At 35.2% G+C, this 20,747-nt stretch overlaps 3 protein-coding genes and 2 long non-coding RNA genes across 9 annotated transcripts; 4 read left to right on the forward strand and 1 right to left on the reverse strand.

Annotated features, from left to right (window-relative positions):
• The first annotated feature begins 325 nt into the window (after positions 1-325).
• Positions 326-3,302, forward strand: LOC130497646 (uncharacterized). The gene is made up of 3 exons (XR_008936644.1): positions 326-851; positions 924-983; positions 1,104-3,302. It is a non-coding gene; the product is annotated as an uncharacterized LOC130497646 (long non-coding RNA).
• Positions 3,303-8,237: 4,935 nt separating this feature from the next.
• On the forward strand, positions 8,238-12,180 carry LOC108829646 (phragmoplastin DRP1A). 2 transcript variants are annotated; one of them, XM_056990838.1, is made up of 16 exons: positions 8,239-8,575; positions 8,861-8,924; positions 9,030-9,137; positions 9,222-9,323; positions 9,406-9,456; positions 9,603-9,664; positions 9,761-9,851; positions 9,938-10,002; positions 10,139-10,333; positions 10,442-10,561; positions 10,635-10,705; positions 10,806-11,031; positions 11,143-11,193; positions 11,290-11,518; positions 11,590-11,729; positions 11,816-12,180. In XM_056990838.1, exons 1-16 carry the CDS (start codon positions 8,447-8,449, stop codon positions 11,942-11,944), a joined length of 1,833 nt encoding a protein of 610 aa, XP_056846818.1. In that variant the 5' UTR covers positions 8,239-8,446; the 3' UTR covers positions 11,945-12,180. The 2 variants fall into 2 exon arrangements, with proteins under 2 accessions (XP_056846817.1, XP_056846818.1); XM_056990837.1 differs by having other exon boundaries at positions 8,238-8,575; positions 9,030-9,323.
• Positions 12,181-12,323: 143 nt separating this feature from the next.
• Positions 12,324-13,832, forward strand: LOC108829648 (uncharacterized). Of its 3 annotated transcripts, none has more exons than XM_018603268.2 (3): positions 12,324-12,611; positions 12,778-13,014; positions 13,661-13,832. In XM_018603268.2, the coding sequence occupies exons 1-2, from the start codon at positions 12,394-12,396 to the stop codon at positions 13,001-13,003; spliced, it is 444 nt and encodes a 147-aa protein (XP_018458770.1). In that variant the 5' UTR covers positions 12,324-12,393; the 3' UTR covers positions 13,004-13,014; positions 13,661-13,832. The 3 variants fall into 3 exon arrangements, with proteins under 3 accessions (XP_018458770.1, XP_018458769.1, XP_018458768.1); XM_018603267.2 differs by lacking the exon at positions 13,661-13,832 and adding an exon at positions 13,220-13,424; XM_018603266.2 differs by lacking the exon at positions 13,661-13,832 and having other exon boundaries at positions 12,325-12,611; positions 12,778-13,158.
• Positions 13,833-14,443: 611 nt separating this feature from the next.
• Positions 14,444-15,114, forward strand: LOC108829650 (uncharacterized). Its single transcript, XR_001946040.2, has 2 exons — positions 14,444-14,683; positions 14,808-15,114. It is a non-coding gene; the product is annotated as an uncharacterized LOC108829650 (long non-coding RNA).
• A 119-nt stretch (positions 15,115-15,233) lies between these two features.
• LOC108829647 (DCD domain-containing protein NRP) lies at positions 15,234-17,857 on the reverse strand. Of its 2 annotated transcripts, none has more exons than XM_018603265.2 (2): positions 15,935-17,857; positions 15,234-15,500 (listed from the first exon to the last, which is right to left on the reverse strand). In XM_018603265.2, exon 1 carries the CDS (start codon positions 17,672-17,674, stop codon positions 16,670-16,672), a length of 1,005 nt encoding a protein of 334 aa, XP_018458767.1. In that variant the 5' UTR covers positions 17,675-17,857; the 3' UTR covers positions 15,234-15,500; positions 15,935-16,669. The 2 variants fall into 2 exon arrangements, with proteins under 2 accessions (XP_018458767.1, XP_056847060.1); XM_056991080.1 differs by having other exon boundaries at positions 15,923-17,857.
• Positions 17,858-20,747: the final 2,890 nt, after the last annotated feature.

The raw sequence follows: 20,747 nt of genomic DNA on the forward strand, positions 1-20,747 counted from the left end.
TTCTTTTCCTTTCTCTATTTTGAAGCATAGATATTAAAATAATGAAAGCTTAGTTGATTAAATTTGTCTAATGATGGAGGACCTTCCAGGATCATAACTTGGAAGACATTTGATACATTGTAGCATACAATATCTCGGCACGAGTAATAAGTGATAATATTCTTTTGATAAGGAATAAGTGATAATATTCTTTTGGTGGCCTTCAATTTATGGTCCACCAACCATTCAATGAAAACTCTCCCATCTCAATTCATAAAACCAACCATACACTTATACCATTTCACTGAATGAACCATAATAATTTATTTAATTAATTTTAAAATCCACACAGTAATAAGGCTAGCCTTTCTCCAGCTTCTGCCACATAGGATTTGAGAACAATTTTAGAAGTGACATGTCATTAAATGAAAAAAGTTAGAAGTTCCAATCAAATTATTTTGTTTCTCCACGTCATGTCCTTGGAGCCAGACCTATTATTCATCTTTGTGTGGTTCGACTTCACACATGATGGCGTCCATCGCAATACAGCTCCGACGAAGAAACCGAAGAACAACAGAAAGCCACTGAAGCAGATGAATGATATCGCAGAGATCTCCTCCTCTCCTGTCTCCGCCAAAGGAAAATCAGCTAAGTCGTTTGAGAAAGATCTGTTGGAAAAAAAAAAGATCTGTTGGAGATGCAGACGATGTTGGAGAAGATGAAGATCGAGATGTCGTTGAGATCTGATATAACGTTCCTTTAGATTCATGGTTGGTTCTCCTTGTGTGTATATGATATGGTTGCTGTTGAGGAAGTTCTGATCATTAATGTATGTAGTACTTGTTTGGTGGAGCTTCTTTGGGTGTGATAAGGTTCTCACTTCTCTCAGTTCTTACAAATCATATTTAAGATTCATTAATATTGATTCTTTTTCACGTCCACAGAAAGGGCAGATCCTTGAATATACACCTGCTGTTTGCGGAAGATATGGACATGCGAAGAAGGTAGACGTTTTCTTTGTAATTTCTTATATATGCATGTTTTTTTTGACTAAAGGCATTCATATATGCATGTTACTATCTAGGAATTAGAGATAGTTGAACATGTGTGGTTGCTCTGTGCAGATTGCATGAAAACAAGATGAAAAAGCTTCAGTCTCCTAACTTCCATGTATCTAGAACGAGGATTCTCATTTATGTGTCCAAAGTCCATGGATGAAAAGCTCTTAATTAATGCAATTATCTCACGGGCTAATAAGCAGAAGCCAATTACCTGACATGTCACATATTGGCGGCCTTTGTGCTAACAATTCAAACGTAGTTCTATCATCTGAATCTGGTTTCTTTCGTTCAATGCATATCAGTTTCTTACAAAACGAGAAGAAGAGTAAAGTTGATACGAATAACCTGACCATGGTCTTCTGGAGCTTTAATGGAGCCTTGGAGGTATGTTTTCCTCATGATCTCTTTAAGTTTTAGAAACCACAACCATGTCATTTTCTTAATAGGTTGCTGATTTTCAAGGAAACACGATGCATAGCTATTGCTTGTGGACTTCTTCTATATTATTTATATCTTGCATTGGATCTTGAACACGTTACAAGAAAAAAGTGTCGTCAAATGTGTTGTATAGACTGTGATTGTTTACTTTGTAATATCAGAATTCTAGGGAGGTTTCTTTTTTTTTGTACCATAGTCACATATATGTAGTCGTTTAAGGTTATTAACCCGTGTGACTCTTATCAAGCTTGACACTCAATTGGGGCCATGTTAGAGGCTCAAACAAGTATTTTAGGAGTTTTAGTTCGAATTTTTTGAGTTCAGATTCTAACATAAGCTCTGTTCATTTACAAGACGCTGCGTCAGCGGCTTCCGGCGAAATGTATTAACTGTTTTTTTTCATTCATCTCGAGAGTAATACCGGCGGCGATGCTTTTGCCTATCAAAAATATTCGCAGCATCCATCCACCTGCCGCTACTTATAACAGCATCACAGCCGACACCGGAAACCTTCGCGAAAATGATCGCGGCGTCGGTTTGATTAATTTTCCACCATTTTTTTATTATTTTGATGTTCAGTTTTCCGCAAGCCGCTGCGTCCGCGTCTTGTAAAAGAACAGGGTTATATTATGTGAAAATGTGATGTTGCAGGCAGAATAAACAAGCGCCACGAACGAGTCAGTCCTCAAGTTTCGTTAGACCACGTGAAACAAGCATGATTGATAAAGTAGCATGACAGAGAAGTGGTGCGTTAGAAAGTTGGTGATGCATAAATGGTCAAGACCATCGAACTAGAGGATTGATAAAATGGGATATATAATTTTTTATTCCACAGATGTAAACATAAATTGGAGACCAATGGTCACAAAATAACAACACAGCCAAAATGTTCAGCTGAAGCTAGAAACTGTAACTCCTCTATGGTTCTCCATAACATCTCTACATTATGAAGGTAACATTTTACTCATTTTTTCATCCAATCTCCTTGTATGTTTCCTTTTTTATTCCTATTTCTTTTTACAGGACAACTTCGCATGTTTTCTCCTTTTACTACTATGAAATCCGTTGATGTTATTTTAAGACCAGTATTGCTTATTGGCTTGTTATGACACGCGTTCTGAATTTTCAAAAAACTTGAGATTTAACGTTTACGGATCTCTGCCTCTTTGTTTAGTTGACATTGTCCCTGCTTGTTTTCATATGTATGACTTAAAGTAAAAAAAATTTCCCACCAGTTTTTTTGGCCTTGATTTATCCCATGTTTAAATTATAAAGGTAAGAAGAAGGCCATCAATGACTTGAATACCGTCTATGGACGCGACCAAATAGGTCCAAGACGTGGTCCATTTTTGCTTCTTCTCTAGGTGAATGTTATTGTATTTTTCTTCGCCGATTGATTTAAATGTCGGATTATATGTCCTCATTATGTGAAGAAAAACATTTGACAAAATAAAAATATGACCAAAAAACACAACAGAAAAAATTTAATATTATCACTAATAAGTGTTAATTCTTATTATCTTCACATTATATTTCAACACATAAACAACAAAGTTTTAACATAAGAAATATTGTCGCAATACATAACACACACAAAATACATTACAAAAAGATCATCTTGACAAAAAAGTTAACAAATATATATCTAAAATTGAAATACAACATCAAATTATATTGATGTCTACTAATCACAATTTAGTTAAAAAGATAAATAACATTAACTTTAAGCAAATAACCAATGTTTTTAAACCCGATTCGGACACTGAAACGAATGACATTCCGGATTACCAAATCATCGGATCGACCGCAGATGAACCATAGATTAATAAATAAATTATTTTTATTACATAATAATATATTAGCTATATGAAAATAAATATACAGAAATTAGATTTAATTAATTTCTAAATATTTTGTAAAACATAGAATAATAGTTTGGATATTTAGAAATTACTTAATTTTAGTTTTTATATTTTATCTTCACTTAACATACAAAATGTCAAAAATAATTTAGATTATTTAAAAAAAAATTATAAGAAGTTAAGAGTTTTGACATCTAACAAAAATTGTCAAGACTTAAAAATTCATAAATATTTAAATGTCTAATGTTAATAATAAAACTAAACTTCAGATTTAAAATAAAACAAAAGTAAAACATTATTAATAAATTATCAATAACAAAAATAAGCTAACACAAAATTAAATCAACTAATTTTGGTTCTCACTATCATTGTTCACTTTATTTTTCAAATAAAAACTATAAAAATAATAATTAAAAATTATTTATTGATTTAACTATTGATTCAACCGGAAACTGTGTTCCGGATTTTAGTGAGTTTTTGCAGGTTTTATTGAATTTTTAAATATTAGTTTTTTTCATAAAGTACAAATCGGATTTATTTTGAGTTACCAAGTTTACCGGTTCAACCGCGAATCTGGATAAGGTTTCAAAACACTGCAAATAACTATCATCATAATGAACATTTTTTGTTAACAAATATTCATAAAACTTCCCGCAGCGTAGCGCGGGTATTTTTCTAGTTCCAATAAAAGCATAATCCGCATTTTAACGTGGATTATATCCTAGTTATGTTAAATATTATTGCAGATTAAATAGAATTAATAGGTTTGACTTACATTTTTATTTGAAAGATAAACTTGCAAAATAGATAAATCTAGACTTTGTTTAGCTAAAAGTCTTTATAAATATTGGCAATTGATCATGTTAACAACATTGTATATAGAATTTACAAATAATATGAAATTATGAATAGTAATACATAAAATATGTGTTTTATATTTATAGCAAATAAATTTAGGAAAATCAAATTGATGTCATTTTTTGTAGAATAACTCACTGGAAATTAAACTGACAATATAAAACCAAAGCCAACAATTACAAAAGTGGAAAATATGAAGGTTTTCTTTTAAATAAATAAATCAAGTTCATACATTTTCAATGAATTTGGTTCTTTTGGTCATTTGTTGTCATTTATCCTTTGTTAAGGATTATGCTCAATTTTAGATATCTTGTGTCGAGTAGTTTTGTTCTTCCAAATCTTATCAGTATTCTAAAGATTTTCCTTCGGTTGCTAAGATCTTTTGCCTTTGTTTCAGACTTTCTGGCCTTTATAGTTACACTGCTCAAATTAACTTCAAGTAATTCTCTCAAATAAAAGATTAATTGTAGTATTTAATGATCGAATCCACATAGATTCGCTATTTCATACATTAGATTTGTGTTTCAGATTAAGGTAGGTAAAATAATAGAAAGCAATAAATAACAAAACAATAAATAGAAGAGTTGTTAAACAAATGGGAAAAGGTGCACTTAAGATTTTATTCAGGTTATGAGAATTATAACATATAGATGCTAAGGATATGATCCTAGAACTCAAATGCAATGATAAGATATTTAGCTCTCGCCGTGATTCTTCTAATGCTTAAATCTATATCCTAAGCTCACATTTATATGGAACGAGTGTCGATTGATACACTACTAGTGGTATCGATCGATACGTCTTTTAAACAAGCCTTAATGTTCAGTTCGATAGGTTCACTAGGTTAACTAAACCAGTGTGTCACTGCGCCTAACAACTTACCTAAGTAGAATTCGGTTTAGGTAATTGACCAGCTTTCACATGCACCTAACTATCTATGATCAGGTTACTCTAGAAACACAAAAAAAAAAAAATCATACGAAGGATCCTAATAATTCAACCTATGAATTCTATAAATTACAAGTTCATCAAAACCATAGAAAAATTCTAAACCTAACAATGGATCTATTCAGACATGATTAGTGAAACATAAATCATACATAAAACCAATGGAGTTCAAAGATAATTGATCTTCTCTCCAAACCTTAGAGGAAACCTAAAAAAAACAATAGAATAAAGCGTATCCTAAACAATGACATAAAAACACACATAAATATGGTCTTGAGTCATCTATGGAAATTCTGGTAATTTGTGGTGATTTCTGGACCTAAGTTGGTCTTGAAATAGACTCAGCCCATCGTCTAGCATCAATGTCGAGGGACACCAGGGTCTGGGTGTCAAACGACACTCCTTCACATCTTCGACATCATCATCTCGCGAGGCAGTTATACCACTCTTTAGTAAAATGAACATAACTTTATATCTAAGCGTCAGATGGACCTCAAACATGTGGCATTGGAAAACTAACTCAAAACCCAATCTTGTGTCAAAATATGAGATAAATCGCACATTTGGGAAAGCCTCCATAGATAGCTAAACTTATAATGCTTTTGTGCAGTTCTACACCTCAAATAGCTTCAAAATCACAAAAGTATCCAGAACGTACATGAACCTGAAAAAACTTTAAAACAAACTCCAAACTCATATAATAGACTTTAAATAGGATATATAACATGAATTAAAAGTGGTAAAATCCATAGTATATCACTACGCTAGTTGTAGTGAAAGTATCATGCATTATTATGTTTGATTTCAAATCAAGCAGTTAATAACTCTTTCTCCGTTTTAATTAAAAAATATATATTAAATAACCAACCAAACTGAGGATGGCAAATAAATTATGATGTGTCGATGCTAAACGCGATTCCAACAGACGTGAACAGAACGTAATTAAGCATCGTCAGAGAAGTACCACCGGAAGATAAAACTGAGGAGGGCAGAGAAGTTATGATGCGTCGGTGCTAAATGCGATTCCGATGGATATGAACATACCTTAATCAAGCATCGCTGGAGAAGTACCACCGGAAGATCAGGGTATCCAGATACGCTTTCATTCTCCCTTCCATTAGGTTAACCAGAAGATTAAACACTCTCATAATCAAACATGTGGCCTCAAGCATCACCGGAGAAGTACCACCAGAAGATCAGGGTATCCAGATCCGCTTTCATTCTCCCTTCCATTAGGTTAACCATAAGATTAAACACTCTCATAATCAAACATGTGGCCATAAAGTCATTCTTCAAAGGTATGTATATCAACACTCAGATTTGAAAGATAAATATAATAATATATTATAAATATTAGCAAACATTGTTTTGAATATATTTTTTTTATACTATTATATTAGTCAAGATTGAAATAGTCTGGATAACCAGGACGCAATAGAATAACTAACAAAACAAAGAATCCTATGAAATGAACAAGCATATCTAACCAAAAAATCGGCATTCTTATTTTCTCGGGAATGTATGATAGCTTGAGTTTTGAATATATGGTAAATCAGGTGTATTATTTTATTTAGATATAATATAGTATAACTTTCGTTCAGTATTATTTGAAAAATCTATTTAAAAAAAATAATCTATAACATACGTAGAACATTTGTATATTTTTACTAATATAATATATGGTTGAATTATATTTGATCTAAAAGATATATATCAAATAAAATTGACAGAGGGAGAAGAGAAAACAAATGAAAAAATAAGATGAAAAAAACAAAGGAAAAAAAGATCAACTAGTTGAGATTGCTGAGGTATAAGAAATGTAAGATTACACAAAATATACCAAATACTCTAGTCTAATTTTGTTATGTGTATAAACTTATTTTTTTGTTATGTACAAGTGCTCTAATTTCTCAAAAATAAATATGAATATTTGTTACAGTTGCTGTCATTACAAAAGACAAAGCACTCATTCAAAATTCAAAATTTTAGCATGTTGTTGTTTCTAGCTAGTTACCATTTGTTTTTGTGAATAAACAAATCATTATCCTTAACGTCTCTTATTATCTTTTTTGAAATCTTCACCCTTCGGACCGTTGGGCAGGGAGGAATGGGATGTTCGTGGTCCACATTAAAGCAATTTTCTCGTGAGGAGATTTTATCATTTTATAGTCTTTTATTTTCTCAATCTATTCAATCGTGTTATTTAAACCTGTTGATCCAGTGAAACAGTCATGTAGTTTACACAAATCAAGCATATATTTTAGAGGTAGACAGATATCGAATATCCGAATTTTTGAAAAAAATCACGTTCTGATATGTTTTGTTTGAATAACTAATTATCGAATCTGATTTAATCTGTACAAATATATTATTTAAAAAAAATGAAAACAAATTAAAAATCTGATAATAATGTAAAATAATAATATTTTTTAAAATAACAAAAAGTAATTACTTTAAAAAAACTCTAATAGCTAAAATAATAAATTTAATAAATAAAATTATTGTAAAATTTTCATAAAATATAATAATGATATAACAGTTAGATCGGATCTGTTTTTATGAATATTAGTATTTGTGATTTGCTATGTTTTTCACGAATAGTACAAATTAGTACAAATTTATGTTCTGATACTTTTTTGTTTACTAAAGTATTTATTATGTTACGTAAAATTATAGATATCCAGATTTTTTGATCATAATCTAAACACATAACTTATCAAATCAAATGACTGTTTGATGCAAAAATAACTAATCGAGTCAAATAAAAATTTAGGATTATTCTGTATGTTTAACTAATCAACTCTCTCTACACAACTTATGGACAAATTTCATACAAAAATAAAATACTTATGGACAAATCTATTACGTATGAAGAATAAAGAGGCAATACCACGTCGTCTCTAAAGAATCTAAGTAAACGCCATACCGTTTGACTCGTAGGTGTCATGTCATCTTTGAAGAACTAAAGAAAAAACGCCAAGCCGTTTTAACTTGTTACTTTGTGCAAAGATCAAAACCAAGCCGTTGGTAAAAGAAAAAAACCCTTGATTTGCCAGGCTATATAAACCGCGTTCGACGTCTCTTTTACTTATTTTTTAATCAAAAGACCCTGAAGACTCCCAAATCCTTGTCCTCGACTCAAATTCAAAATCTCTCTCTGTCTCTCTCTCTCTCGCTCTGTGGCTCACCAGTCGCAGATCTATTCCTCTTAAAGTGTAAAATTATCAGGCGGAGAGAGCAGATCTAGCCGATCCGCTCTAGCAGGTACCGTATTATCAGCGCAGCCTTAAAGAGGAAAAGATGGAGAATCTGTCATCGCTGGTAAACAAGATACAGAGAGCATGCACGACTCTGGGAGACCATGGAGACTCTAGCGCCCTTCCTACTCTCTGGGATTCCTTGCCTGCCATTGCCGTCGTTGGTGGTCAGGTTTTTATCTCCATCCCCCCCCACCCCCTATATTTATATAAATGCGACACTCGGGATATTGTGTAGAGGATACTTGGTTGATCGTAGAGACTGTACTATTGTGTTAGCTTTGCAAGCCCTTTGGTATTATGAAGAGTGGACTTGGGTTTGACTTCAATCATAGAAGAGTTAGTTCTGTGTAGAGGAGGAAGAATCACGCATTCGATTTCCTTTTGAGGGACGTCTTGTTCCCTTGTCTTCAACAATTTTAGACGGTTATTAACTACCTTTGTTGCTGCGTGACAGAGCTCAGGAAAGTCTTCAGTTCTGGAGAGCATCGTCGGAAAGGACTTTTTACCCCGTGGATCTGGTAATCACACTTCTTCCCTTGTTTTTTTTCTTTTTATTTGAAATTGCATGTTCCCCCTTGTGTAATTTTAATTAAAATAATGCATTTTGGGAAATCTGTTTGTAGGTATCGTTACTCGAAGGCCCCTTGTCTTACAGTTGCAAAAGATTGATGACGGAGCTCGGGAGTATGCTGAGTTTCTTCACCTCCCCAGGAAAAGGTTCACCGATTTTGGTGGGTTCTCTTTGTCTCATTTGAGCTTTACCTTCTCCTCTTATATTCCCATACTATTTTTGCTTACCTTAATCACCTCTGTAGCTGCTGTGAGGAAGGAGATTCAAGATGAGACTGACAGGGAGACCGGACGTAGCAAGGCCATTTCTAGCGTTCCCATTCACCTTAGCATTTACTCTCCCAATGGTTAGGATTCCACTTTCTAATTTTTTATCTTGGCATGGGGATCATTTTTTCTAACTTTCAATACTCTTTGTTATGTGTGCAGTTGTCAACTTGACACTGATTGATCTTCCAGGGCTTACGAAAGTTGCTGTTGGTAAGTCATATTTACTACACTCCTTCCAGGAACTGTAGAGCAAAGAGTTTAAGTCTATTTCTCTATAGCTATGGAGCATGAGCAATGGTTTTTATTCTTTACCATAGATAGTTTAGCATGACACGACAAACTTTTTGTTGATGCAGAGGGACAATCTGAAAATATAGTGAAGGACATTGAAAACATGGTCCGGTCCTACATTGAAAAGGTAATAAGAAATCCTTAGTCGCAAACCCTTTTAATATTTAATCTACAGCTTATTGCCATTTTAATGTGGGTTGATTAATCAAATTTCCTTTTACAGCCCAACTGCATCATTTTGGCAATTTCACCTGCAAACCAAGATCTGGCTACGTCAGACGCAATTAAAATTTCCCGTGAAGTTGATCCATCTGGTAATTATTTTGCAAACCATTCATTTGTCACCAAAGATACCCTGATGCGTTATGTGGTCATCTTATACTCTTTGTAATCTTTACAGGGGAGAGAACATTCGGTGTCTTGACAAAGATTGATCTTATGGACAAAGGGACCGACGCAGTGGAAGTAAGTTACCCTACCCTGATAAATGCAAATGCATAATGATTTTTTTTTTTGTAAATAGACTTGTGATATGATGTTCGAGCTACATCTTACTAATATCTGTAGTAACATATGTTTTCTCGTTAACTGTTATGCTCAGATTCTGGAAGGGAGATCTTTTAAACTCAAATTTCCGTGGGTTGGTGTTGTCAACCGCTCCCAAGCAGATATTAACAAGAATGTGGACATGATTGCGGCTCGGAGAAGAGAGAGGGAGTACTTTTCCAATACTACAGAGTATAGGCACCTTGCACATAAAATGGGTTCCGAGCATTTGGCAAAGATGCTCTCCAAGGTAAGGGCTATCACGAGAATGATGTAGCTCTCTCTATACAAGCATCAGCTTTTGCGGTTGAAACAAGAGTCTAACAGTAACATTTTTTTATTGTTATTGTTTGAACAGCATCTAGAACATGTGATCAAGTCAAGAATTCCAGGCATCCAGTCGCTTATTAACAAAACAGTGTTAGAGCTGGAATCTGAACTTAGTCGCCTTGGAAAGCCTATTGGAGCTGATGCTGGGGTAAGATTGTGTATTCTTTTTGTCTTCAATTTGTATTACTAGATATCAAGATTTAATTGCTGTTTTGGTGCAGGGGAAGTTGTACTCAATAATGGAGATATGTCGGCTTTTCGATCAAATTTTCAAGGAGCATCTCGATGGAGTGTATGTTTTGGCCATTTTTTGCTACTAATTTTTATAAAATTAAACATGAGTTGTTATGGTGTCTGAGTTAAAAAATGCATGTGGGTTGATGATGACACAGGCGTGCTGGTGGCGAGAAGGTGTATAACGTGTTTGATAACCAGCTTCCGGCGGCTCTGAAGAGACTTCAATTTGACAAGCAGCTAGCAATGGACAACATCCGCAAGCTGGTCACTGAGGCTGACGGTTACCAGCCTCACTTGATTGCTCCTGAGCAAGGTTACCGTCGTCTCATTGAGTCTTCTATAGTATCCATCCGAGGCCCTGCTGAAGCATCTGTTGATACTGTACCAGCTCTAACTTGCATCTTTAATATAAATTGAATCAGTAACCTAAAAAGAAAACAGGCAATAAACGTCTCTCCTTTTATTTTCTTTGCGTGGTTTTAATAATTCCAGGTTCATGCGATATTGAAGGATCTGGTGCACAAGTCTGTGAATGAAACGGTGGTACGTTCTCTCTTCTTCTTTTAGTAAGATATATATACAATCTCCAACGACATATTCACTTTGGTCAAATGTTAAAGACGGGTTGAACATGTGCAGGAATTAAAGCAATACCCAGCACTGAGAGTGGAGGTGACAAACGCGGCCATAGAGTCGTTGGACAAAATGCGGGATGGAAGTAAGAAAGCAACACTGCAGCTGGTGGACATGGAGTGCAGTTACCTCACTGTTGATTTCTTCAGGAAGCTTCCCCAAGATGCTGAGAAGGGTGGTAACCCTACGCACTCCATTTTCGACCGTTACAACGATTCCTATCTCAGACGAATCGGTAAGTCAAAAGCATATCCTTTTATATGTTACGGTATCTTTATATTTTCTACCTCACACAACTGGCAACAGGATCGAATGTTCTGTCTTACGTGAACATGGTCTGTGCTGGACTGCGGAATTCAATCCCCAAGTCCATCGTCTACTGTCAAGTCCGAGAAGCCAAACGTAGCCTCCTCGACCATTTCTTTGCGGAGCTCGGTACCATGGACGTAAGTTCTCTCACCTGTCTTTAAGTGAAACTCCTAACATATTGCTAAAACTAATGACTGAAACGGTGAATTCCATATACCAACAGATGAAGAGGCTATCGTCGCTTTTGAACGAAGATCCAGCAATCATGGAGAGACGAAGCGCCATATCTAAGAGGCTGGAGTTGTACCGAGCTGCTCAATCGGAGATCGACGCAGTCGCTTGGTCCAAGTGAAACGAGCATCATCATCACATGCCGACTGTTTTGCTGGGTCCAGACCCGGAAGAGACATTTAGGTTGTTCTTCCCTGCAAGACGATATCATACCATGTCGTTTTATTATTACATCACAACGTTTGTTTTACTTCCTCTTTTGTTGTGTTCGATTTTGTCCATCACTCAATATGCCTGATTTGTTATGTAGAGGAGATATTCAATCTCTTAGTGTGATTAAAGTTCTTATATTATTTACCTGAAATTCTTTTTTTTTTCTTTTCTATGGTGTAAAAACTGCTGCTTCAACAATCTCTAGACTAAACCGGACCAGACCCAAATAACCGAGAAAATGATTTGGTTAGTTTTCGATAGCAATGCGTTTTGCTGCCGTTTCAATCAATAGTTTGTGGCCATTCATCATCATTTCAGACTCTCTCTCTCTGCATTCTTCAGCTCACAGAGAGAAAGATGGCGAGTTCCATTTCTTCGATCTCAACAAGTTTTAGTTTCATCCCCAACAACAAAGGTAGTCACAAACCAAACCCATGGCTCTATCAACCATCGCTAAGCTCGAACAGTCTCATATTCTATTCAAAGCATCATCCTCATCGTCGTCCACTATCTTCGTCCCAGATTCCCGTCGTAGAAACTGATGAGGACGACGACAAAGAAGGCCTTACTTTCAGGTATCTTTCCATTTCTTAGCTTTCCCATCTAAAATCCAATTGTCTAAATAATCGAATCCTATGTTAACTGCGGTCTGATGTTTAGCCAAAGATGAGTAATCAATTGCTAAGCATCTTCTGGTCTCTAGCTGCAGACACTAAAACTAACTGAATGTGTTGAACTCAGTGGTTGCAGAGGATGCGGAAAAGAGGTGAAAGAGAATGGTTGCAACGGCGACGGCCGGATTCAAGGAGGCATTGCCACTGTCCCTGGCTTCGGTTGGTGGCCCATTAAGGCTTACCGGCCTTGTCCAGGCTTTGTCGAGGCCGGAGGTAGATACCGCCGCATAGGGCAGAGCATGGATGAGGTTGCCTTTGGTCGTGGTGACTCTAAATCCTCCACCGATTCCTAGCTAAGTCTAAGGTAAAAATGCAAACATATACCAGTTTTTAATTGGAGTATTGAAACATATTCAGATTTTCAATTTAGAGTAAGTCTGTTTTAACACTACAAAGTAAATGTTTAAATAGAATTTTGCACAAAAGTTGTTTAAATAGTTGTTTGAGACAGTCTTGCAGAACAATGATCTCTTGCGTTGCTTCTATCTTGGATTGTTTTTCTTTTGCAGCCCCAAAAATTTTGAGTTAAAAGTCGCAGCAAGTTCAACAAGTGAAATAGTCAAAAATTAAGTGCAAACCAAGAAAAAGACCTTTTACTTTTCTCATTTGTGTAATCCAAGAAAGACTTTTCAATTCAAAGACTTCCCTACACCTAGAAATGTTGATGATTTGTGGATTGCGTTATATTATGTAAAGCTAAAAGATCCAAGCCCATACTAAAAAAGTTTAGCCCATGGCGCACAAAACACACACACGTGCATGCACGGTTCGTAGCATTCCACGCGTTAAAGGCAAGTGTGAACGAACATTGAGACAAAACACAAAGCACCATACACATGGTTCGAAAGTCTTCCTGCCGGACAACCAACGTTATCTAATCTATCCACGTTGCCTTTTCTTTCTTTCTTTTTTATGATGCTCCTGACATTTTCTCCCTAATTGGTTGTCAGGTCAGAATCTCGCACAAAAGAACAAAAAGTTATTGCCGACCGACGAGAAAAATAAACAATTGTATCTCTCTCGATGCTCATGTCACATTTTTCTTAATATTACCATTTTTCATAACGCGTTTTCCTTTCTCTAGACTGGTAACTTGTCAATTTGCTGTTTCAACTAATCTTTCTCACATTTTGTGTTTCTGTTTTGTCTCATAAAAGTTGGATTCAATTGATAACAGAGAGTATACAAAATGTAGCAAGAACAACCAAATTAATTCATCTATTTGGAACAGTATTGCCCAAAATGCAAATAGCCATGAATATTACAAAAGAAAAGCAAAGATAGTAAAAAAATACATAAATGTATAAGTTCATTCTCATTTATGCCAGTTTTGGGTGTAACACATGAAACTTTATTTACTTTACACAAACACAAGTGAAAGACATGATTTGTTTTTTGTTCATCTCACCCACGCAAATATAGCCCCATCTCATATCTAATTTAACACATCCTCTCTTGTAAAAATACTATAGAAAATAAAACCGAAAAGTGTATAAACCAGTATCATTTTCTTGAGACAATTAGAGTTTTTAACATAAATGGTCACTTTCCTACTTTTTATTACACTGAAGATCACATTATGCTACCAACACACTTTTTAGTGGTTGAAGACTCATTTCTCCCTAGAAAAGTATAACCATAGATGGATATTTAGGTAAAATGATATTTCTTTCTGGTTAGACTGGTTAGATATATTAAATTGATATTTATTTCTGGTTAGCTTGATTAAAATAAAAAACATTAAACTTCTTCTACCCCGTTGGTTTCTTCTCTACACGCCGCCGTGATTACCCTGGTCGGATTCTCTTTGCGGCATCATCACCTGAACACAAGCAAACCCAGATTCAAGCTTCTCTTACAGCATCTCTTACTTCTTCGCCGCAGCTCTTCCATGTCCACCTCGGTATGTGCTTTGCAATTTGTCTCGTCGCCGAGACGATTGATGTAAAGAAAGACTTGAAATTTTGTACCTTGTAAGTTTATATCACAATCTGTGTGATTTCATATAGTTGTAGGTTTAATCCCAAAAGTATTATAGTTTTACAAGTAGATTTAGATTGATGTAAAGAAATCCGGTGGATGGTTTTTTGGATTTAGGTTTTACGGCAACCGATAATCTCAAGGACATGTTGTAGTTTCAGAGGTTCTTCATGGTTGGTATGGTTTCTGAATGGCGATAGAGCAGTGTTCTAATGACATGTTTTGGTCTCATTCCAAGCCTTGGTTTCTCCTGACTACCGCTAGTGGCGTGGTTGTGTGAGAGAAATCTGGTTCTTCCTTGTACAGAAACCCCTACCAGAAAGTTTAACATTTGCTCTTTGTATTTTACTGAGATGAATGAGGTTTTAAAGGATTTCTCTGCCTCAGATATATCTTTGTTCTTTGCAATAAAAACATTTTTACATTCTCTGTCTCAGATAACTACAAATTAGCACGTCATACATGTTGCTTGTATTGTGTACAATATTGTACTTGTGTACACAAACATTTGTACACATGGACAAGAACGACTGTGTACAGATATGTAAAATATATGTACTTTGAATAAATGAAAGTTTTTGGTGTACATGATATCTAGATTGATATTGGTTCAAATTTTTAGAACACATGAACATGTAAAAACCATCGAAGTGTACACATACTGTATTATGTGGTGTACACATATTGTATTATCCATATGTACAGTTATATGATTATAACCAAGTGTACAGCATGTGATTGACATCCACTTGTACACTGCAAACCACAGTGGAGTTTGCATCCATGGCTTCAAACTCATCCGCTTGTACACTGCAAACAATATATTGACAGTGGTTCAAATTTGGTCTTTGCAAACACATGAATAAGACTTTTAATCATCAAGTAGTTCCCAAGTGAGAAAATCTTAACAATTCTAGAAAATCAAAACCAAATACGAACCTTTAGCAACTCATCAACTAAATAACAACAGATGTAATAATGTAACTATCTTTTCACCAAATTCCTATCATCTAACTTTCAGAACCACACACTCATCTAAAAAGTCACAATTTTCAACATAACCAAAGAAGCAAATGCTTCTGATCCAGAAAGTGTTGTTTTTGAAAATTTCCAAAAAGACTTGTTGCTACTTTAGTACTATTTTGGTGGAGAACACGAAGAGATAAGATTCAAGTGAATCTCAACATTGTATCCTAACCCATATAAGATGCAAGTGAATAAATTTCTCTTACAAGTTTCCTCACCAACATGCTCTATCATATGTCTTCTCTGAGCTTCACCGTCTCAACTAGCACCAAGAATGAACTGGGAGCGAATCGACCCAAGACGGTTGCTATCCGACGGTGACTGTCGTATTCACAGCATGGACGAGATTACTCTCCCCTAAATCTTCTCCTCGCATCTGTTAAAAATGCATCGGGATGGTTCACCGGAGACGACGAGATTCCCCGGTTAGCAGTGAAATTCGAAGAAATCGAAATTCTTTTATGCAATTAAGCAATCTCATACGCCAATTAAACTTTCTCAATCTGATTTTTTTTTTTTGAGCAACCTCAATCAATCTGATATCTAGAATATGAAATATGAGAGGAAAGAGAGGTAGAAGAGAAACGTTTTTGGTTGAAAAGGACGAAAGGTTTTAATGGTAGAAAAAGATTTAATGAATATTTGAAAAAAAATGTGTTTTTCAGAGAATAATCTCTGTTGAATTTAAACCGTTGGATCTAAAATCAACTAGAAACAAACCAAGTTTGTGAATGCAAGTGGACTTGCTTAGAATAAGTGTGCTAAGAGAACAAAGTGACCTACAATGTAATAAATAAACTGAAAAGTGACCTGCACTGTAAATGTTTCATTACTAATAATATACGTAGGATGATGATATGTAAATATCTCTTTATGGATATGGTAAAAGTGAACTTTTAGTCTGTGTCTTCGTATTGTTGTTTTTTGTTGTCTTTAATCCCAAGGAAACGAATTCAAGGGTTTTGCTCATCAAAAATGTCCAAAAGAGAAAGAACCTCAGGGACGGTGAGTTCGAGGCGGAACTTAGGGCCATCGTAGTGGTGGAGAATAGGACGGAAAGAATCTTCTTCCAGAGGCAAACAAACTTTCCTGGTGATGGCCCTGACCTGAGCAGGGAACCGAGACTCGCCAGGACATTTCTTGTCTTCGAAAGCGTTGAGCTCAATGTTAGTCCCACCGAAGCTAGCGGCCTGGTAAACACCGTGGAGCTGGTGAGTGGAGTAGTTGTAGAGGAAGAGAGGAAGACCGGGAGTGATGGCTCTGACCGAGTCCCTGTACCTCGGAGGCAAACCGAAAAGCTGGCGCTTCAGATTCTCCTCCATGGTGTCGTTGTTGCACACGAAGATGTAACCACCGATGGTCTCGTTCCTCGGAAGTGCCTCCGCGGGAGGAAGAGTCTTAAACCTCTTGTCGTTGGTGTTCTTGTCATCTTCCTTATTGTTATTCTTCTGATTCTTCCTGTTCTTCTTCCCTACTCCTTTCTGGGGGATCTGATGATGATGATGATCTTGATCGATGAGCATCCCCTTGTTGTTCTTGAAATTGAAGCCATAGCTCTTGGGCTGGGAGGAGTAGATGCCCTTGTTGAAATCGCCGTTGTTGACGTCCGAGTTGTTGAATTTCCAGGGGTTGTCGTCGGTGTGGTTGAAATTGACGTTTGTGGATGTTGTTGATTTTGAGCCGATGGGTCCGAAACCGTTGGAGCTAGACTTCCAGGTGTTCCAGCTCGCAGCGTTCTTGTTGTTGTTGTTGTTGTCGGAAGAAGCCTTGTTGTTGTGATATTCGATAGGGCTTTTGTTGGTGGAGGCGGCTGCGATGTCCAAGTTTCTGCGGTCGTCGGTGCGTTTGTTGGTGGTGCTCCAGATGGAGTCGTTTAAGGAAAGATTGTGCGGCGTCTGGAGGACTCTCAATTGATCGCTGAACTGCCAAAACGTTTGCTGGTTATTGTTATTATCCATCTTCTTTTTTCTTTCTTTTAAATAAGTGACTTTATGGTTTTTCTACGATGATCTCTCGATATTACAGATGGATTTGTGAATGAAATTGTTGAGATTTAGGAGGCTTGTTAAAGTAGACAAGTTTTGGTGAGCAAATAAGTAACAAAAAAGTGTTTGGTGTGTTGAAAAGTTGTAATGTTTTCATTGGAGCGAGGGAGTGTATCATCTTATTTATATTCATCTTTCAAGATAAGAAATTTCCTGGAAAGTGACAACCCCCATTTAATTAAAAAAAGAATTTCTCCCAAAGGTTGCGTGTGAATCTGACAAAGTAGGTTAGAAAAAAAAAGTAAAAATATTAAAATCAATACTTAGTTGGTTTTAGGAAACAAAAACCTGTCTCAGTTGAAAACATAAATCCCCAAAATTGGTTTTTAAAAATAAATTTGAGGGAGTGAGTGAGTGCAAAGGCGGCAGCTAGCAGATAGATAGACCGGTCTAGAAGAATAAGAACTATTTTGAAAATTATGCAGTGAGAGAAAGAAGAAAATCCTAAAAATACTGTATACTTATATTTTCTTCTTTTATTAATTAATTTGTAAACTTTCTATAAATCTGTCTTAGAGGCTAAGGTTTCGTTGACCAGACCAGATTTTCTTTATTAAAAAAAGTCCCACAAAAACGCGTTGACGAACAAGAGAGAGAGAGCTATATGTCTAGGGATATTAAAATGTAAAACCCACCCCATTTAAACCCATTCCATTTAATACCCACCCTATTTAGAACTAATATCATTTATATCATTTACATCCTTTTAAAAAATAGGTCTATTAAAAGTACATATTTAAAACCCGTGAAATTTACATGTACCTATTTAAATCCCTATAGACCAATTTAAACTACTCTTTCATAATACATGATGTTTTATAAAGTTTTTGTTATTTCAAAATAGATGATGTTTTGATTTTAATGTTATTTATAATTTTACTGGAAACTGTGTAACCAATTAAATATTGTAGTTATTTTTGTAATTGGTTGAATAAGTTTTAAATTATATTTTTAAAACTACTTTTTATAAAAAGACAAATTTCTTAATCTTTATACAATGAGTCAAAACATCATGTATTATGAAACATATGAAATATTATTGATTTAATTTTTAATTGTTTTAATTTTATACTCTCTTAACAGAAATTAAATGAAAAAAATAAAAAAAAATTAACTGATTTTCATTATATAAACGCAAATCAAATGGTCCCAGTAAAACTATAAAATCATGTATTCCTGTCAAAACCGACTTTTCCGCCAAAACAGTAAAAACAAGTTTTCCTGCCAAAACAGTAACTCGAGTTTCCTGCCAAAACCGTAAAACCAATTTTTCCCGCCAAAACCGTAAAATCGAATTTCTCGCTAAAACCGCAAAACTAAGTTTTTCCGCCAAAACAGCAAAACCGAGTTTTCCTGCCCAAACCGCAAAACCAAGTTTTCCCGCTAAAACCGTAAAACCTCGCCAAAACCGTAAACCCAAGTTTTCCTACCAAAACCGTAAAATCGAGTTTTCCCGTCAAAACCGTAAAATCGAAATTTTCGGTCAAAACCGCAAAACTAAGTTTTTCCGCCAAAACCGTAGAATCGAATTCCGACCAAACAGCAAAACCAAGTTTTCCCGCAAAAACCGTAAAATCTGTATTCCCGTAGCCGCAAAACCATAGAAAAACTAGTTTTCCCGCCAAAACTGTAAAACCGAGTTTTCCGCCAAAACCGGAAAACCAAGCTTTTCCGCCAAAACCGTAAAATCAAATTTTCCCGCCAAAACTGCAAATTCGAGTTTTCCAGCCAAACCCGTAGAACCGAGTTTTCCCGCCAAAACCGTAAATCGTATTTTCCCATCAAAATTGCAAAATCAAGTTTTCTCGCCCAAACCGCAAAACCAAGTTTTTCCGTCAAAACCGTAAAACCGAGTTTTCCCGCCAAAAGCGTAAAATCGAGTTTTCCCATCAAAACCGAGTTTTCCCGCTAAAACCGTAAAACCGAATTTTTCCACCAAAACCGTAAAATCGAGTTTTTCGGTCAAAACCACACAATCACATTTTTCACAAAAGATAATTAATTAATTATATTAAATTAAATGAGTTAATATGGTATCATTAATTTTAGGTAGAATCTCATTTATTAAATATGTCTTAACAAAAATATTCCTTTAAAACCCATTAAATTGTGAAAGCACCGTAGTCTATTTGTTAAGGTTTAAAGGCTTCTACATCCATGCCTGGGGTTCGAACTCCACACTATGCAATTTCTTACATATTTCAGGAAATCTAGGTTTAAAGTCCTCGAAAGAACGATTTATTAATGCAGATACAGAAGAAAGGCGTACAAGAGATCTTCAACATGGTACAAGTAAATCTGGTCAGAAGATCTTCATAGGACGAGTTGGATGATGCAGTTAGGCGTAGATCCTCATAACACAGGTAATATTGTTGGTTGTCAAATCATCTATCTAAACTTTCTCTATCAGCGTTATAAAGAAAAACCAATTAAATTAAATGGATCTAAATGGGCATTTTTTTTGGTTTGAAAAACCTATTAAAAATCTGTGAACAAAACCTATTTAACGTCCATATAGATCTTTTTAATTAACATTTTTAGTTTAAATCTAAGTTTTTAATAATTTTTATTTTCTATTAATATTTTTATCTTTTAATAATTTTCTATTTTTAATAATTTTTAATGCTAGTTCATATCTTGTAATAATTTATATTATTTAAGAAAAATTAAAAATATAATGTTTTTGCTAACTTTTATTCACAGCTCACAGTTCACAGCTCACATCAGCTGCTCCTCCTTTCTCTGCTTTGCCAACCACGCCTTAAGTCAAGCAAGTTGTGAGAGACTATGTCATGACCGATGTTTAAGAAAGCGCTAGGTGCTAAGTGGGCGGCGACCTAACACCTAGCGTCTAGAACGACTAAGCGGACGTCTAGATTATTAGTTAAACGGTTTAGGCGTTTATAAATTATAGCAATATATTAAATACATGTAATGTTTTATACTTAATAATAGTAAAAACTATTTTCATAAGAATATATATTAC

This window comes from Raphanus sativus, chromosome 7, assembly GCF_000801105.2.
Source record: "Raphanus sativus cultivar WK10039 chromosome 7, ASM80110v3, whole genome shotgun sequence".
NCBI classification, from domain to species: domain Eukaryota; kingdom Viridiplantae; phylum Streptophyta; class Magnoliopsida; order Brassicales; family Brassicaceae; genus Raphanus; species Raphanus sativus.